Source organism: Schistocerca americana, chromosome 5, assembly GCF_021461395.2.
Source record: "Schistocerca americana isolate TAMUIC-IGC-003095 chromosome 5, iqSchAmer2.1, whole genome shotgun sequence".
Taxonomy (NCBI): domain Eukaryota; kingdom Metazoa; phylum Arthropoda; class Insecta; order Orthoptera; family Acrididae; genus Schistocerca; species Schistocerca americana.
This window is the reverse complement of record NC_060123.1, coordinates 501,426,468-501,445,220: the sequence shown is the minus strand read 5'-3', so window position 1 is coordinate 501,445,220 and position 18,753 is coordinate 501,426,468. Positions and strand designations below refer to the sequence as shown.

Genomic DNA, 18,753 nt, shown 5'->3' with positions numbered 1-18,753 from the left:
TGTAATATCTGTTAGAACGCTGCTATTTTTACATCTCATATCTAAATGCTGAGTAATTTGGTGAATAAGGCAGAAGCACACACATGTCTACGTTACCTGTAGCTTGGAGCTTACCTTTGATTAACCGGTAGAGACAGAATTAATTAGGCGACGAACGAAAGAATATCCTTTTTTCGCTCTATTGCAGCACGTTACCGTTGACAAAACACGAAAGTTACCGGTAACTTAAGTAAGCAGTGGTTCAACACACTCTATACCGAGTGAAATATGTACATTACGCTTATAGTTGGCCCTTAATCTATTCGAGAAATAGTTTTAATAGCAGCTTGCGCTATAATTTGTATATAGGGACATTGTAATCCATCGTTTCTCCAGATATTCGTATCAGAATAAAAAAGTAAAGATTGGCGCGATTTATGGATCACCGCTCTTTTATTCCTTAAAAATACAAAGCACAATAAACCAGTATCTTAGAGCATATAAGAAACTTATCGTTGAATAATCTCAGAACATTGTTTTTGAAGTTTGGTTAACTCAGTATCACACAGCTTACTACAATTACGGCCACACATTACTACCGCAGCTTCCGTCGCTCGAAAGGGCCTCACTAGCAGTAACAAACCAGTTTTCCAGCAGTCACGTGATCTACGCCTTTTTAGAGGCATTCACTGCGAAGGCTGAGTGGAGATGGCGATTTACTGCGGCGAGGTGTATGTGCATGTATGAGGTTATGCGGGATATTTGACATCTAGTGAATTTGTGTCCTGTTTAAAAATCATGTTGGTGGCTACTAGTTGATGTAAGGCTATACTCAGAACTAAGTTTCATTTACTGCACAACAGAAATCGGAAATGGGTAAATGTCTTCAATTTTTGACGTTATTTACGTGCATTGTTGAAGTGAAGTGGTATGAGTTGATAGGTGCCTTGACAGATTTAGGATTGTTGAAGTTCTAGCGTGCTGTCTTTCAGATGTTGAACACGCCCACATACATGTGGTTTCGCCGTTGTAAATAAATGATTGTTTACATGGGACGGGAAGTGGGTATCATCTGAAAAAAATTGCGATGTTCATTCGGTTCGTTTACTGTAGTCGGTCATTATTTAACTGAAGCTGTGTTACTGTCTGCACCAGTCTATAATAATAATATGAAATACAACGCGAATTTTGCATACCAATAATTGTGAATAAGGGAGGAGAGAGTAACTTCAAAATGTTTATGTTTTGGGAACAGCATGTCTCCAAAATGCAGAGAGGAGTGATGTTCTTTCGCAAATTAAGATGCTTTTTCGTATTTACAGGTCCGGTGGCGAACGGGAAAGATTCAAGCATGGCCTATTCCAATGTAAGTGTAATTTATATTTAACATGTTTCCACAATTTCACTGTGTAATTAGGGAAGGATGAACTGTCAGATTCTTCAATTGAAGAAATATCTTGATAGTCTGGCAAAGAGCTTACTATTATTTTAGATTCACATATTTTATCCATTGTCAAAGAGAAATATTTTTCAGAATTGCATTTCTGCCCAATGTTCAGTCATTCATATGAGATATAAATCAGTGAAGGGTAGTTTGCAAGACTAGACCCTTACTTAGAGGTCTGGACATTTAGTTGGGCTGCTAAATAATGTGTAAGCCCCTAAGTAGTTACTACTTTCTGGTGTTATCTTTTTGTAGGAAAGATACTTTTTTTTAAAAAAAAATTAGGGGACAGTTAAATGAAAATTAGATGAATGGAAAAAGTAATTAAACTGTTTATTTCAAAAGTAACCACTGTAACACATTTAGCCCACTGTGAGAGAAGATGCCAATGCCTTCATGTTTGTGGTTGCCTATGGAACCATGATTGTACTCAGATGTGCATCTCTTCGTCCAAAAAAATTGACAGCCACATGTTGCTAAAGTTGTTTGGACTGTACTGCAGAAGTTTCAGTGGGAAGCCCTTACAGTCTTGATCATACCCCATGTGATTTCCATATTTTTGGAGTCCTGATGAAAGACATTTGTGGCCATATGTATGCTTTGGATGAAGAAGTGCCCACATTAATACAAGCATGGTTGCATAGGCACTGGTAAACATTTTTCCATGGAGGCATTAACTGTTTTGTCTCACAGTGGGTGAATGTATTAACTGTTATGGAAACTGCTTTTAAAATAATAAATGTCTTGTTTACTTTTTTCCATCTCTTATTTTCATTCAACTATCCCCTATAGAAACATGTAATAGATAATGTTCTGAATGATAATATACCTTTACACTTGGGTAACAACTTTACTGATTTCTGGCAGGTAACACCCAGCCCCAGAATTATGTGCCTAGTACTAAATCATGTCAGTGATAAACGGTATGTTCATGAATGGTATAAGTTAGTAAGTTCACCTGGTGATGAGAGAGTACATTTTTCTTTCTAGTATTACAGTTGTAAAATATCATTATCACCTTCAGCCTGAAGGAAATGATAGTAGGATATGATGCACTGCACTGCAGCTTTCAGATATAGGCTGAATGTCGCTGTAAATTGACATCGTCCCACCTTTTTTTAAAAAAAGCTTCTAGAAGAAAGTGTTTAGGCCATTTTAAAGTAAGTCGTCATATACACAAACAACAGTTGTTAAAAATGAATTTTTACAGAATGAATAAACTATAAGGCTATTCTCACTATTCTTAACTGCTAAATATAAGCACGTAAGATGTACACTAACTTTGGAAAATGAAATTTTCATATCCAGAAGTTACGGTCCTTCATAAATGAAATTTTGTGCGCTTTTGACATGGATTGGTAAGTTTGTGCGATTATAAACTGATGTCAGACTGTTTTTAACAATTCATTGTTACTGTATAGCTGTATTTACTTACAGTGCAATCATGCATGCTAATGATCAAACTGGTAAGATGGCATTTTATACTCTTCATAAAAGTAGGTGTATTAACCATCTGTGATGAGGTAAAACTGTGTGCTAGGGTGTGGGTGCCCCCAGTTCAGGGAGCATTGTGCTCTGAATTTGGCAATCAGAGAGGGATTAGACTGATACAAAGTGTCAACTTGGTGCGGTTAAAGCAGGCAGGCAGCTGTATTGAGCTAGTCCAGCAGCTTAGTAGGATAGATTCCTGGATATTGGAAGATATGCAGTGGCAATTTTAAAGTCTGAATCTTTTTTATGAGCTGTGCTCAGTTGGGGTAACAGTCAGTGTACTGCTTGTGAAGGGCAGAGACCTGGGTATGAGTTCAGTATGTTACACAGTTTTGACTTGCTTTTACATCAGGAAGAGATGCTTGTGGACGATGTGTATTTAATGAAGTAATGGAAAGAATTATGTGGACAATGAGTCACCTGCTACACATTTCAACAACCATTACAGTGTGCTTTCATCTAAGCATAACTTCATGCCATTTGTGCTTGTAGTTGTATCTTCTGTTACCACATTCAAATGTATGCCGTGTATGATAGTCAGATGTGAAAGGACACCTGGTGAGTAGTATCCTCAAATTACATATACAAGATATCAAAAAAATTACCATATTTTGGAAGGTGGTAGTATGAATGAAAACAAGATAAAAATGTCCAGTAAACATGGACTCTAAAATGTATACCTTAAGAGCTATGAGCATTTGTTCATCTTTGCTACTGTGAAATAATCTCTTTTACTGCAAGCTCTTGCAGTTCTGTTATTAATTGGCAAAAACAATGAATGTGAATGCAAAATATAGGTTGTGGTAATAGACTGACCTGCAGTGTAGCCTGATGTTTACAGTCACATGATATTTAATGCACTTTAGTACAATACATGATCTGATGTTAGACAGTAACAGAATAAAGTATTCTCATTTATACACTCATAGGTTTAGTGCAGACTGTAGGTCGTTTGTAATAGCAAAGAGCTTGCAGTAGATGTGTTACACAGTAGCAAATATGAAAATGTGATCGTAGCTCTTAAGGCAAGCATTTTAGACTCCATGCTTAAAGGACATTTTTCATTGTTTTGGTTTAGCCTCTTAAAATATGTAAAACTTTATTTTTATACCCTGTATAATCTGCAAGTAATTACAGTGTTTGGTGGAGGAAATGTGGTATAGGCTATTTGTATCATTCTCCTCCTCTTCCTTTTCTGGTACTTACTGTTGGTAGCTCCACCACTTAAGCCCATTTCTTTTAGTGTACTGTCATGATCATTATGTGTAACATATGTTAAGAAAGTAATGAGCTCTCCTTGTAATGTTTGCTTTTAACAATTTAATAAAAAACCTCTTCTGTTTTAAACAGTCTATCTTTTAGATTATCTCCTCATACACGCCTCTGCTGTAAAACTTGCCCCCACACCCACTCACTGTCACCTGCTCCAGCCCCACCACTGGTAAATATCAAAGGCATTAGCAACTTGTAAAATTATGCATGTAGTTTGTCAACTGTCTTGTCATCTAACTTTTGTCATCTATTTGCTGTTTTCTGCATCAAAGTCTCTTTGAATTTACATTTCGTTTGTTGACACCCTTAATTCTCGTTTCTGAAAATTGTTTAAATCTTAGTATACTGTGTCAGTTTTTTTCTATGGCCATAACTGCCTAATTTTCCTCACATGCTTTCTTAACAAATCTGATATTGCTTCTGTGCATATCTTATTGATTTGATTTCTAGGTGATCTGTATAACAGATTTCTCATCACACTCTTTTATTGTCTTTTTTTACTGTTAAATGAAAGTACTTATTGAGCCGTCCATAGAATTTGCACATTTGCCTGTCCCTTGTACTTACAGTATCCTCTCTAGCTTTAATAGTTACCTTTATTTGTTCAGTGTCTCAGAGCATTTTGTTGAATTCATTTGATATTCATTTGCCACTGTCCTACACCCGTGTGTGCTCCTTTCTCTTTAACAATTCAAATTTTTAAGCAATGCACTACAATTGGTTGAAACTTACTAAAACAACTCTGCGATTCATCAGTGAGTAATGTTCATCACTTCCTTGATAGCCGTAAACTATAAGTTACTTCTGACTGATGCTAAATGATGAGCACTTCAGGGCCCTCATTAATTCCTCATTGGATTCAAGTTTAGCAGATCTTGATCGTTAGTCAGTGTTGCCACTAGTCTCCAGTTGTGAAACTTGTGCAAAGATGAAACACTGACTTTTCAAAAGCTGTGAACATTAGTTAACTGTTTCTAAAATAAAGGAAAGCAGACTGATGTGTGGCTTGTAGACTCGTGTAACAGAATGTAGTATTAATTAGCTTTTGAGCCCTGGCTCTATTTCTGTCAGAAAGGACACACATTTATGCACTCAACAACACAGACACCCAAACGCACACTACCGTGACCTTGGTGATATGTTATTAGCTGATGCTTGGGTTGATGGATATGGAGCGGGTAGGAAAGGACACATGAGGCAGGAGTGGGATAGACAGATGACCCAGTGGCTGCTCTACAAAACTAAATGAGTTCCGAGGGGGTGGAACAGAAAGAAATGTTTGTCTTAAGGTGAGATGTCTGTTGTTGAATTGAGTAGGAGCAAGGGTCCAGCATTTCTTAGCAGCCAGTCTTTCGGTTGTGTCATTCCAGGTGCTTTATAATTACTTAAATGCATAAACTTGTTGAAATGTAGGTAACTAGTTTTCCTCTGGATCTCCATGAACCACAGGTATCAAATATGTGTTCCAATTTCCCGCCCAGTTAGTTCTCCTGAACTTGGTTACACTGATATGGGGGGCTGGTGCACAGAAGGAAGCCAGCAATGTGCAAGGTAATTGGAGTAGACAGAACACTGTACAAGAAGTTGGTGCTGTTTGAATACAGACACAACATATCCAGGATTAAGTGTACAACACCACAAGCAGGACTCACCACTTTGTTCTCTCTCTCTCTCTCTCTCTCTCTCTCTCTCTCTCTCTCACACACACACACACACACACACACACACCAAAATCCTCCAGACTGTTCCAAGGTGATAGGATTGCTGTACAGTTAGACAGGCAGCTTAGCACTGTGAGGGTTCAAATCTGTGGAATGGGAGGAAACTTGGCTATATGTTCATTGAGGTATTAAGAGTGTGGCGAATAATTAGGGAGAGTAGGAAAGGAATTTGACAGAGGTTCCCATTTCATAATTTTATTTATTTCATTTTACCTTAAAAAAGTTACATTGTAACATTGTAGACAAGACACTATTAAATAAATAATAATGGAATATTTGGATTTGTGGAAAACATAATATTGCAAATAGTTATCCTTGTTTCCTCATCTGTTAGAGCAGTGGTTCCCAAATTGTGTGCCCAGGTGCTCTGGGAAACGATGGCTGTGCTTCAGGGCCACCACAAAATATTCCAATATTACACACCATCTGCAACAGTAAAGGATACCGAGAGGATGAATGAAAATCCATTGACATACATTTGCAATCGGGCGTAAGGTAGACCGTGTGAAGTGTTGTGGTAAGACATTGGACTTGTAATCCTGAAGGTGACAGCTCAAAAGGGGAAGGAAGACAAAAGGAAATTGACCGTATCATTTAAAAAAAAAAGAGTTAGCCAGATATTTCTCATAAGTAATTAAGGGAAACAACTGAAAACTAATATCAGAATGGCTGAATGTGGATTTGAACCAACGTCCTCCAGAGTGGGAATCCAATGTTTTACCACTGCACCACACTGAGTGAGGTTCCCACATGACTATCCCAATTTAGATTTTCTGTGATGTCCCTAAATCACTTAAGATGAATATGAAGGTAGTCCCTTTGAAAGGGCACAGACTTCCTCCCCATCCTTCGCTGTATTACGTGCAGGGTGGGATGGTTGAGTGTTTGAGGGGAGGCAGCAAAATAAAACAGTTAATTATCCAATTGACTTACTAATATTTTTCTCCCTAGTTGATCCGATATTTACTACATAAATTTACAAGGAACAGCGTATTTTGTCTTACACGCTGTCCTCAGAATTATGTAATTTTTTTGATAGCAATTATTTGTAAATCTATCCTTACTATTTATTGAAGAGTGGAGATAATACTGTTTTAGAAGTTTTTGTTGCTGTGGTATACCCCCAAAATATACAGATATGTGCAACACCGCTAGACATTTCTCACACTCATTCCCCGTATCTCTTTTCTTTTCCCTCACTTTGCACACTACGCAATTTCTGGAAGAAATAGTGTGTATTTCACACCACTCAGTGGTATTTAACATGTCTTGTCATCTGTTGACAGAGAAGAGGAAACACTAAGAAGAATCTAAAAGTGCTCGGCTCGTCTTACAGTCGGCAATGCAATAACGGACTTGAAACCTGTGACTGGCTTTGAGACAACTGTAGAAGCCAATGGCTTAAAGAAAACTTTCAATATATTCTCGACAATTGAATACAGAAAGGCTCGCCCTGTGGCAGAGGTAGAGATGGACTGCCAGTCTAAGAGTTTGAACAAAGAAGTGAACAGAATAGGAAACAAGAGACACAACAGTTTACATTTAACAGAGGCAGATGGCATGAGGCCATCTGCACAGCCTAAATATTTCCAGACTGATTGGTCATAGTGTACATCCCCAATCAAAGGTTGTGTTCCGTCTGCAATGACCTCATCATTGTGATGAAATATTAAACCCAAATCTTCATTTTGCTTCCTTTTTTGTAAGGTACATTCCATGCAGGTCTAATCTATGTAGTAACGTTTATGTGTGCATTGTAAATTCTGATTGCATTCTTGCATGCAGCTTTGCAATGACATACTGTGTGAGTTATATGACCTACAGTGTGTTGTACATGTGACAAGTGATGTTCACTGCTGTTCTTTTTCTGCTGCCCTCTGAAACCTTGACTGACTGCAATCAAACTATACTGTAGTGAAGTAGCAACAGCTGTTGGATGTGAGTGAACTATGCTGGCCACAGCAGTGTAAATATAATGTGATGGTGTAGCTTCATAAACTCTGTCAGTGATAGGTATTTGCTTTGTAGTTGTTGTTTGACTGTGATGCCACCTGGATAGCATATATACCAGGAATTTCACACTGACCACAAATTGCATTTACAGGGGAAGCCTGCTGCTGGCAGTTACAGGACAATTAAACTCCAGAGGTGGGAGAGCAGACATTCTCCTCACAGCCACCACTTTCACTGTTCTGTAGTGTTCAACAATATGTATTCTCCTCACAGCCACCACTTTCACTGTTCTGTAGTGTTTAACAATATGTACTTATTTGTGTTTTTTTGAGACATGGTGATTCTTAAGTTATTCTTGTAATTGTATCAAGGGAAAATTCACTCAAGAAAACTAATAAATTGTGAGACATTTCTTAGTTTCAGGAGGTGAAATGTATAGCACTGCCAGTATACTCATATAACAGAAAAAGTGATGTACTTCCTATTTTTGGAACTGATAGTTTCTTCCTCATGGAAGGGAGAGGGATAGAAAGGTTAAATGGAGGAGTGGGTCACTTAGATTGCAGAATGAGAGGTACCCCACCTGTTGGTTGGTTGGTTGGTTAGTTGGTCCATGGATCAAATTCATGTGAAAGCTATGATGTGGAATGTATCAACAGAAAAACATAGAACACTTATATATAAACAAAAATTAAAAAAAAAGATAATATTCATATGGCTACATGCTGGCTATTTACAGTTTTATTTCTTTAAAATTATCTCCACATAAGGATTCGTCTCTGGTATAGGAGTTCTTAAGGAGAAACACCTTTTTTCAGAAGACTTCTATCTATCTTTCAGGCATTCTATGTCTATGAGTAAACTGTAAAAGAGTTTTATAGCTGCACATTTCAGCTCTTTCTGTACCAAAGTAGTGAGAAGAATGGTAGACCACTCCAAGAAAGGGACTATTAATTCTGAAAACAAGAAAGTGTATCACTTTCACTTTTAGGTGTGCCTAATGGCTCTACTAAAAGCTGTTCTTGCACACACTCTAAAAGTTTATACATGTCTGTTGATGTTGAGAGCGCACACCGCAGAGTGGCAAGTGTTTAATGAAACAAACACATCACAAATATGTCATCTATTTTAGGTTTTGCTTAATGTCAACAAATGATGACATTGAAGAGAAACTAAGGTGTGCATATTGTTTGAAAATATTGGTAGCAGTTTCTATTTCCGAGTAAGTTGAAACACCACCCTGAACCATTCATTCATGCATTGTTGATAAACATCACAATTTCTTGACTGTAAAGTTAAATCAGCTAAATCAACAAAACATATGTTTTCTAAGCATTTTGTTAAGAGCAAATAATGCTTTCCAGAATAAATTTTCAATCTGCAGAATAGTGTGCAATGTAGAACTATGTATTGGGCTGTTTACCTGATAACATTGCCCTTTGCAGGCAAGTGCTCTACCAACTAAACTTCAGAGTTGTACCTCATCTCCTACTTTCCAAAATTTATAGAAGTTCTGTCTACCAGTCTGGCACACAGTTTTTAATTTCTCAGGAAATTTACGAAAAAAAAAAGAAAAAAAAACCCAAATGGGTGTTTGCTTCAGTGCCATCAGCCACAGAATGAGCATGTGATGTTGAATGTCAAAATGCAATTAATTGAAAAATTAGTCACATACATCTCTTCTCCTTTGCAAAGCATTACTTCAAGGACAAAATACTTATTTTAGATGTATACATACTTATATTTGAAAATAATGAATAAAATGTGTTGATGTAAATACTGATGATATTTGAAGATCACTTGCCTTATAAAATAATTCAAGAAAGCCAATGCTAAATCTGAATTTATTTCCTTTGGAGAAGAAAATCTCATTGGTTTGTCTTGCAACATTATATTGAAGACACAATTTGGCAGCATGGAATTTACTGTCTTTTGGATTTGAGTAAAAGCTGAATATCCACTGCTCAGTGGAAAGACATAATGAACATTAATTATATTTGCAGGATTGTATTTGTGTGAGGCTGAGCATTTAGTGGTCACTGTAATGAAGAGCAGATATCATGCAACAATTATTGTGGAACAGAAAGTGATGATAGCTATATCCACTTTGATTCCAAGATTTAAGAGAACAAGGAATAGCCCAGTGGTAAACTGATAGACTACAGATCCAGAGGTCTCAGGTTGGATTCCCCATTGGTCGTAGGATTTTTGTCTGTCACTTACGACTTCTTTCACCTCTGACAATATTTGTTAACAAGATATTTGCTGATTTGGTCCCTCTATAATTGGCTGGGTTAGCCAGTTCAAACGTCAGAGGAGGACAAGAGCATACCACCTCCAATAAGACCACAGCCAGTAAAGCACTTTGGTGTTCAAACCAAACTTTGGGTTGTTAACAGATTTACTGTTGTGAACAAGGAACTCATTAGTCTCAGTAGTGATAGTAATAATAAATCTGCTCAATAATTTTTTTAAAATTTAAAATATATGATTCAGTTGTTACTGTATCTTTGACCGAACATCTGTCCTGTACCATGTCAACTTCACACTTCAACCATATCAAATAGAGCAGTGTTTTGACTTTGAGAGCTGCAGAAAAAAGTTTGATATAATAAGAGCTTCAGGAACCAAGTTAATGACAGCCTATGGTACAACATAGAAATCTCCAGAAGGTGCAGTTCCATTAGCAGATGCATTCTATCAGGTTTAATAAACCTTCTAGAAAATCATTAGGTGTTCACTGAGTATAAACAAACCATGGAAAAGACTGTTTTAAGTAACTGTGTATAGATAGCAGGATGAACTTAAATCTTTTGTATGAATCTTGTACAAGGTCTGTAATGGAAAATGACTGTAGTCTACCGTAACTTTTGAATAATAATATTCTATTAATGAATTTCATGGTATTGATGGCAACTATTCAGTGTTTGTCTCAGGTTCACTGTAGTAGATGATTTTAATGCAAAATGTATGATTTTAATATAAAATGTGTGAAATTTGTACTATAAGCTGTACACATTAAACTAAAAAAGGCATACAGTGACAAACTGCAGTTGATCTATGAAAAGGTTGTAAACACAAAGGATCAATATCTTCTGAAAGTGTTGTCTAGTGGCTAAGTGGAAATAATCAAGAGAAATTCTGGGAGAGAGGGTTGAATTGACATATTTGTTGTACAAAAAAATGACATTTGTAATGTATCACCATATGTTATAATGCAAACAGTGCAGAGTAAGTACAAGAACTCGTGAATTACAAAATGATATTTCCTAGTACCCCTGACAACCAGGGAAAAGAAGATCTGACTTCATTTTGAAAAACTCAGATGTACAGCAAATCTTTCCTCTTGTGAGAGTTAGAATTGCTTTATATATGGTGAAAAATATAGTCCATGACCAAACAGTATTCACTAAGACATGTTGCAACAGCTGAATCCAAAAATCCAAGAGACATTCCCGTGCAACTTTTTAACAAGATGTGATCAGAAAGATATTGCCCTGGCTTCAAACGGAAAGCTATAATGGCTACTCCCTTGAAACCAGGGAAAGATTTCAATGTGGCATTTAGCAATTGTGTAAGAAATATTCTTTAATGTGTGCTCATCAGATGCATTGTATACAGGGTGAGCCACTAACTACTGCCACGTAGAATAACTCCGAAAATATGATAAGAGCTGAAAAGTTTGTGGGGGCAAAAGTTGCATGGGACAACGGGAGCCATAAAAAATCGGCACTTATCGAAGCACATGCTCCGACAATTCTCTCTCCTATATCATGCAAATAGTAAATATTCACCTAATACAGCATATCCATCTAATGTGCCATTGACATGTAAACATCATTCGACGGTTTCACAATACAACACTAATAGGAATGATAAGACTAGTATCGTCGAATCAAGCGAATGTGGATGATGTATTCCTTCGAAGAACAAGTTGATATGCTTCTCATTTATGGAGAATACCAACAAAATTCAGTGAGAGCTAGAGACTTCTACGCTGAAAGATATCCTCAACGTACTCACCTTACACATCGTACATTTAAATGTGTGTATAATAAATTGAGAACAACAGTGGACCTTTAATGCATCAGAAACATATCTGGCAAAGGAAAGTTACTAATGAGGAAACGGAAATTGGTACCCTTGCCACTTGATTCGAGATCCTCGTGTTAGTTCGCTTCAAATCACAGGGGAATCTGGCATGAGCCAGAGTAGTGTTGTTCATGTTCTATACCGCCATAAGTATCATCCTTACCATATCAGTCTCCACCAAGAATTAACTGGTACGAGTTGTATGCATCGCATTGAATTCTGCCGATGGGCTCAACTTCAGATTCAGAGGGGCGACACATTTATTAATTTGATTTTATTCATTGATGAGGCTACATTCACGGACCATGGAAATGTTAATTTGCATAACGTGGATTATTGGGCAACTTAAGATCCACTGCTGCGGCAAGTTGCACACCAAAAACCGTGGTCGGTGAATGTATGGTGTATGATTCTGGAGGACAGAATTATAGGCCCCTATTTCATTGATGGAAATCTTAATAGTAGGAAGTGCACCAATTCCTGCAAGAAATATTAGGTCTGTTATTGGAAGAATTACCTTTAGGAACAGGGAGCAGAATGTGGTATCAACGCGATGGGTGTCTGGCACGTTTTTTGCTGATGGCTAGAAATGACTTGCAGAGACAATTCCCAAATCATTGGATTGGATGCGGAGGAGATCTGTCGTGGCTGGCTTGTTTGCCAGACTTGACATCTCTGGATTTTTTCTTGTGGGGTTTCATAAAAGACATTGTTTATAAAGATGTTCCAACTACAATTGAAGATATGTGAGAGAGATTTGTCAGAGCATGTGCTTCGATAAGTGCCTATGTGATAAGGAATACCACTCAATCCATGATAAGATGATTGCAGCACTACATTGATACCACTGGTCATCATTTCGAACACCTTCTGTAAATGGACGTTCATGCCACCTTGTTGACCTTCAAAGGCCTTACTGTTACACATCACTGGATTCGTCTCTATAGCCGCTATCAGAAAATACTAAACTATAGTATCCCATTTAAAAAGCAAAGTTTTCCTTCATATCTCTGAAGCGACGCCACCTAGCAACAAAAAACCATCGTCATATTATGGCCCCCGTTATCCCATGCAACTTTTGTCCCACAAACTTTTCAGCTCCTATCATATTTTCAGAGTTATTCTTGGTGTCAATAGTTAGTGACTCACCCTGTACATATGTTGTAATGAAGAACCTATTTGGCTAATTCCAGTATGGAGTCAGAAAGTATCAGCCTATCCAAATGAAGGTGATTACAAAAGTTTTTCGCACCTAAAATATATTGTTTGTCATACAGATTGTTAATACTGTTTTGAACAATAATGTAATGCATCAGGTTTTAACTTGGAATGCTGCCAGTGTCTACAGTGTTGTTAAAGTTAAACCTAAATGTGTAACTTACCCATATCACTTCAGAATTACCACAGTGTGTAAATGTAGTCAATGGTGTAATCTCCTTCCCCTTTCCTCCCTCCCCTCCTGCAGTTGTGTGCCTGTACCACAATCTCCACCCATCCCATCCCTCCCCTCCCTCCACCCTTCCAATCCCACTCCCCCAGGTATTTATTGTTTTAACAGTATGCTGGCCACAATAAAGAGCACTGTTAAGTCATCATTAGATGAACTTTTGTTTGCCTTCCATTGTAGCAATTACACCATTTTAAAAGGAACTGACAAGTACCTTGCACCACCACCTCCACCACCACCCCGACTGCTACTGCTCTTAATCCACATTATTGCTGCTGCTGCTGCTGCTGGTGGTGGTGGTGGTGGTGGCGGTGGCAGTGGCAGTGAAAAATCATTACACTCTAAGGAATTGTATTACATTAAATAGAAAAGTCAGACATTGTCTTCGCCATTTTCAAACCAGTGCTGTGTAATGGAAATAATCTGACAAATTTATGTATTAATTTTTGGAATGGTTCACTGTCTTTATTTCTGTGTTCTATCTTCCATTAGTTTATTTAGTGCTTTGAGAAATAGATTAATGTTTCATTATTTCTTGGTACAGATTGTGCAACGGGCTCGGGATGCCTTTAATAGCGGCCAAACAAAACCAGCAGCATTTCGTGAAAAGCAGTTGAAACAATTGTACAAAATGTATGAAGAGAATGAAGGTGCAATGATTGCAGCTTTAGCATCAGATCTCCGAAAAGTGAGTAACATATCCTGAAATTTGTTGTCATTGTAACTGATACTAACTTTCACATTAGTGTGATTTTGTTTAAAGTTACTCCTAATTTCGGAATGCTGTATTAGAAGTAATACGTACGTAGAGCAAGCAGCAAATAAATATTACCATTTAAATATGACAGAAAGAGAGAATTTATTTGTCAACTTTATTTTTGGTTATTTGTCTCAGTTTTTTCATTTTAAAACCGTTTCTCCTGTTCAGCTACAATTAATCAAGTGATTTCTTGAATTTTAGTTGGGTGTTCAGGTCACTGGATGTAGTAATATGTGGAGCTATTTCTGGCTAGTAAATTGGTTTTACTATTAATACAATCTTATTTTCATTATTTTTCAGTGCAAACAAGAGGCCCTTGTCACAGAAGTAGAGTTTCTAAAATATGACCTAACAAATACATTGATGAATTTGGAAGAATGGATGAAGCCTGATAAGGTATACTGTTATGAATCACTTAACCATATTAAAACAAGATAACCATGATGATATTTTTGTGAAGCATATATGTGGTGAAGAATTTCTAAAGATCTTATTGGAAATTTATTTTCTTTTGTTGACAGCCAGCGAAAGGATTTGTCAATTTAATGGATGACGTATTAATTTTTAAGGAGCCTTATGGTGTAGTTTTAATTATTGGTGCATGGAATTATCCACTGCAGTTATCTCTGTTGCCAATGGCTGGTGCTATAGCCGCAGGTAACTGTGTTGTGCTGAAACCATCAGAAGTGGCTGTTCGATCTTCGGAACTCATAGCTGAGTTACTTCCAAAGTACTTAGATCAGGTAATGTGTTCCAACTGTTACTGTTATTACTGCTTCTATGTTAACACCCTTGTTTGGTCTGTTCATTTATATCACATGTCCTGAAGGCCTAGTAATTAAAGAGCTTTTTCAGAAATGCGGAATGAGTAAAATTATTTATTAACAAAGAGAAGCAGTGGTATTAAATGGCATTAATAATGAACTATATTTAAGGTGACACAACTATTTTACTTGAGTTAAATCTGATACAGACAAATTAGTATCAAACAAGCTTCTCCTAAAATTGTATTTAATAGCTGCTGTATATTTCCTACCACTGTGCTGATATACAGGGTGATTACAATTATAGTTAAACTTTCAAACCACTATAGAAATAACACCACTGGGCAGAACGACGTCAAATTTGCAACAGAATATTATCAGAGAAGGGGGAAAACGTATGACAGAAGAAAAATAAATAGTTAAAAAATGTGGCAATAGATGGTGCTGTAAGCATCATAATTTAATAGTGGTTGACTACAAATGACAAATGAATCATACAATTCCTGAGGTGTATGTTTGACATGGAACAAACTGTACTACTCAGTGTGCATGGGTGTACAGGTGTGATACTGTTAGTTACATAAGCCCTTCCACCACAGCAAAATAATATGACCTTGTGAATTTCCTGTAATGTTTTTGAACATTATCTTTCTGTGCGTATATGAGTGTGAAACAAAATTGTATCTTTACCTAAACAAAAATACAAGGACTGAATATCCAGGCAGCTTATCAAAATTCTATCAGCATATAAATATTTCTCAGTTGGGTGGTAACAGTACCATTAGATCTAACACCAGATATTGAATGTATGCCAAGAAGGGCAGTGCAAATGATAACTTGTTTGACCCACAGGAATAGGTCATGAAAATGCTGAAAAAACTAACCTGACACATGCTTGAAGACAAACTATTCCTCAAAAGCTTACTTATGATGTTTCAAGACCAAGTGTCAAACGATGAATCTAGCAGTGTACTGAAACTCTATGTATTGCTCCCACATGGATGACAAAGACCAGATCAGACTAATTGCAACACGCACTGAGGCATTTATCATCATCTTCCCACCTCTACGCATGAATGGAATGGGGATAAACCATAAAAAATGGTACAGTGGCAAGTGCTGTCTGCTATGCACCTCCTGGTCATTTGTGCAGTATGGATCTGTGTGTTGTTTGCACATTATCGATGTGGATATAAAAGTAGATATGGAAGTTTATTCACATCTGTACTTGTATGCTAGAAAAACATGTTATAGAGTAAACATCCATGAGATGAGATGCGATGCTTGTGACAAATATCTCATGAAATATGTAGACATACAAATATGCTTGTAAAGTACCTCAGATTTTCAGTTACATTTTTGCCATTTTCATCTAAAAGAAATCTGCCTTTTTACAAAGACAAAAAAAAGATAGCAATAATGCATAGGAGATGAAATAATTCAAGTGTGTGTTCTTTCTCATTGGTTACCACAAGTAAATTGAAATTACAGTTCTTTGCTGCTTTTGGCATATTAAAAATGTCACATTCTGGCATTCATCCCATTCAGTTAAAAAAGAGTACTGTAAGCTTCAATACTGTTCTACCAACACATGAAGTTAGTTACCCTTTAAAAAAAATGAACAAGTGCAATAGGACTCGTGCTCTAAGGGCTCTATGCAGACTTAATTATGTATATATGTAGGGAAAGGGAAAATACAGTTTAACACACAATCCAAACCATGTGTTGTGTCTGCTGGCTCCTATTATCATTGAGAGGTGAAGTGCAGGCTAAAACAAAGACTGAAAAATGTATGGTCTGACCAGGAATTGATCCCATGACCTCTCAGTTTCCAGGCGTGCACTTCACTGCTAGATCATCAGGTCTGACATGTATATAGATAGTTCATTTATAGATTTGATGATTGAGTTTGCGAGTATCAAAATATGTGACATATATAGCTGTATATTTTGGTTATATGGACTTAGAAGCTTTAATTATTTCAACTGCATAGTATTCGGCATAAATTTCAACTTGATACTTCTACCCATTCCTGAGAAAAAGGGGTCTTAACAGACAGATGGAGGGACAATAAAGTCATCCTTTAAGGATTCCGTCGATTGACATACGGAGCCCCAAAAATAAATAATTGTAAGAAATATGCCCGTATTTTTTCATACTGATTGTTAACGTTCCTCTTGTGTTGATTGTTAACAATCCTCTTGTGCCTTTTACCAAATGATTAACATTCTGAAAAACTCTGTTGAACCCCAGTGCTGACGTGGAGTAATTTGTACCTTTCATATGAAACTTATCCAGAATGGATTATTACTATGGTGCAGGCCTACCAGTAAGTGTTTGACGTTTCCGAGTGATGACATCCCAGCTGAATGAAACAGTGGTATACCTGATGAAACATTTAATACGGTTAATTTGTGGCTGTTACATTTAATCTTGTGAAGGAACTTAAACAAGCAAATACTTGTAATCGAAAAACACTGTAGCAAATCCTCATTTTGTGATTTTCATTTAGAAATAATAAATTGTTCTATCATCCAGCAATATAAGAATCGGTTAACATGGCAAAGAAATACATTCAGTGAGATGTTTAACAGGTTGTCGCATTGTACAGATTGTTGCATTTGCAGAAAAAATTCTGAGAAGGTGCCCAGTACTATTGCAGCTAAAAATATTATTTTTATGTTAAATTTAGAATGACAGAGGCGAAATTGGAATACTTGTGTCTGAATTGATCATATACCTCTTTTGCTGTATACAGTGGCACAACATCTTGTTGCAGTGAAGGAAGAAATTTCATCTTATGAGCTTCCTCATAGAACACACACTTCCTTTTTGACGATAGACGTATCATGATCAAAACATCCCCACGGAAAAATTATGGGCAATAATACAAAGCTAGGTATAATATGCAAATTAATAAACAATGTAAATGCACATTGCTAGATAGTGCAGTGTGTTGTGAATTGTTATATGATGAGAGTAAACAGATATTTACTTTTCAGAACTTGTTGCAAGTATTTCTTTTATGGAAGTTCTCTGAATAAATATCTTAGTGCATACCTATCCATAGTGTGCCCTTGATTGTAGATATTGCCATGTAAATTTGAGCTTCAACTGGATTGTGAATGAGCTTCAGTTCAACCTGATGGCAAATGTACATTATATGGTGCTGTGAGACATGATACTGCTTATGACTTACATGCTGTTTGAGCTAATTGGAGAATGTGCAACTACTACTTCTGTATAAAGCAGTCATAAACACTAAAGCTTTCCTGAAGCACAAATTGGCACTTCTTGTCCCTAAAAATCCTTTTTTATGAGTTTACTAAATACTGATACTATGTTATTAATATTATATATAAAAACAAAGATGAGGTGACTTACCGAACGAAAGCACTGGCAGGTCGATAGACACACAAACAAACACAAACATACACACAAAATTCAAGCTTTCGCAACAAACTGTTGCCTCATCAGGAAAGAGGGAAGGAGAGGGGAAGACGAAAGGAAGTGGGTTTTAAGGGAGAGGGTAAGGAGTCATTCCAATCCCGGGAGCCGAAAGACTTACCTTAGGGGGAAAAAAGGACAGGTATACACTCGCACACACGCACATATCCATCCACACATACAGACACAAGCAGACATATTTAAAGACAAAGAGTTTGGGCAGAGATGTCAGTCGAGGCCTTACCTGTCTTTCAACAACTTCTTTGCCTCTACACTTCTGCCTCGACTGACATCTCTGCCCAAACTCTTTGTCTTTAAATATGTCTGCTTGTGTCTGTATGTGTGGATGGATATGTGCGTGTGTGCGAGTGTATACCTGTCCT

The 18,753-nt window shown here is 37.0% G+C and overlaps 1 protein-coding gene across 5 annotated transcripts in view; it reads left to right on the top strand.

Moving 5' to 3' along the window:
• The window catches only part of LOC124615287 (aldehyde dehydrogenase, dimeric NADP-preferring), a 332,089-nt gene that overhangs the window by 264,059 nt on the left and 49,277 nt on the right, over positions 1-18,753 (top strand). For 4 of the 5 annotated variants that reach the window (XM_047143061.1, XM_047143059.1, XM_047143060.1 and 1 more), the window contains exons 2-5: positions 1,302-1,345; positions 13,944-14,087; positions 14,460-14,555; positions 14,681-14,902. In XM_047143061.1, coding sequence (XP_046999017.1) covers positions 1,302-1,345; positions 13,944-14,087; positions 14,460-14,555; positions 14,681-14,902 — 506 coding nt within the window. Of the gene's footprint in view, positions 1-664; positions 856-1,301; positions 1,346-13,943; positions 14,088-14,459; positions 14,556-14,680; positions 14,903-18,753 lie in introns of those variants that run through there. The other variant, XM_047143062.1, reaches the window with a different exon arrangement.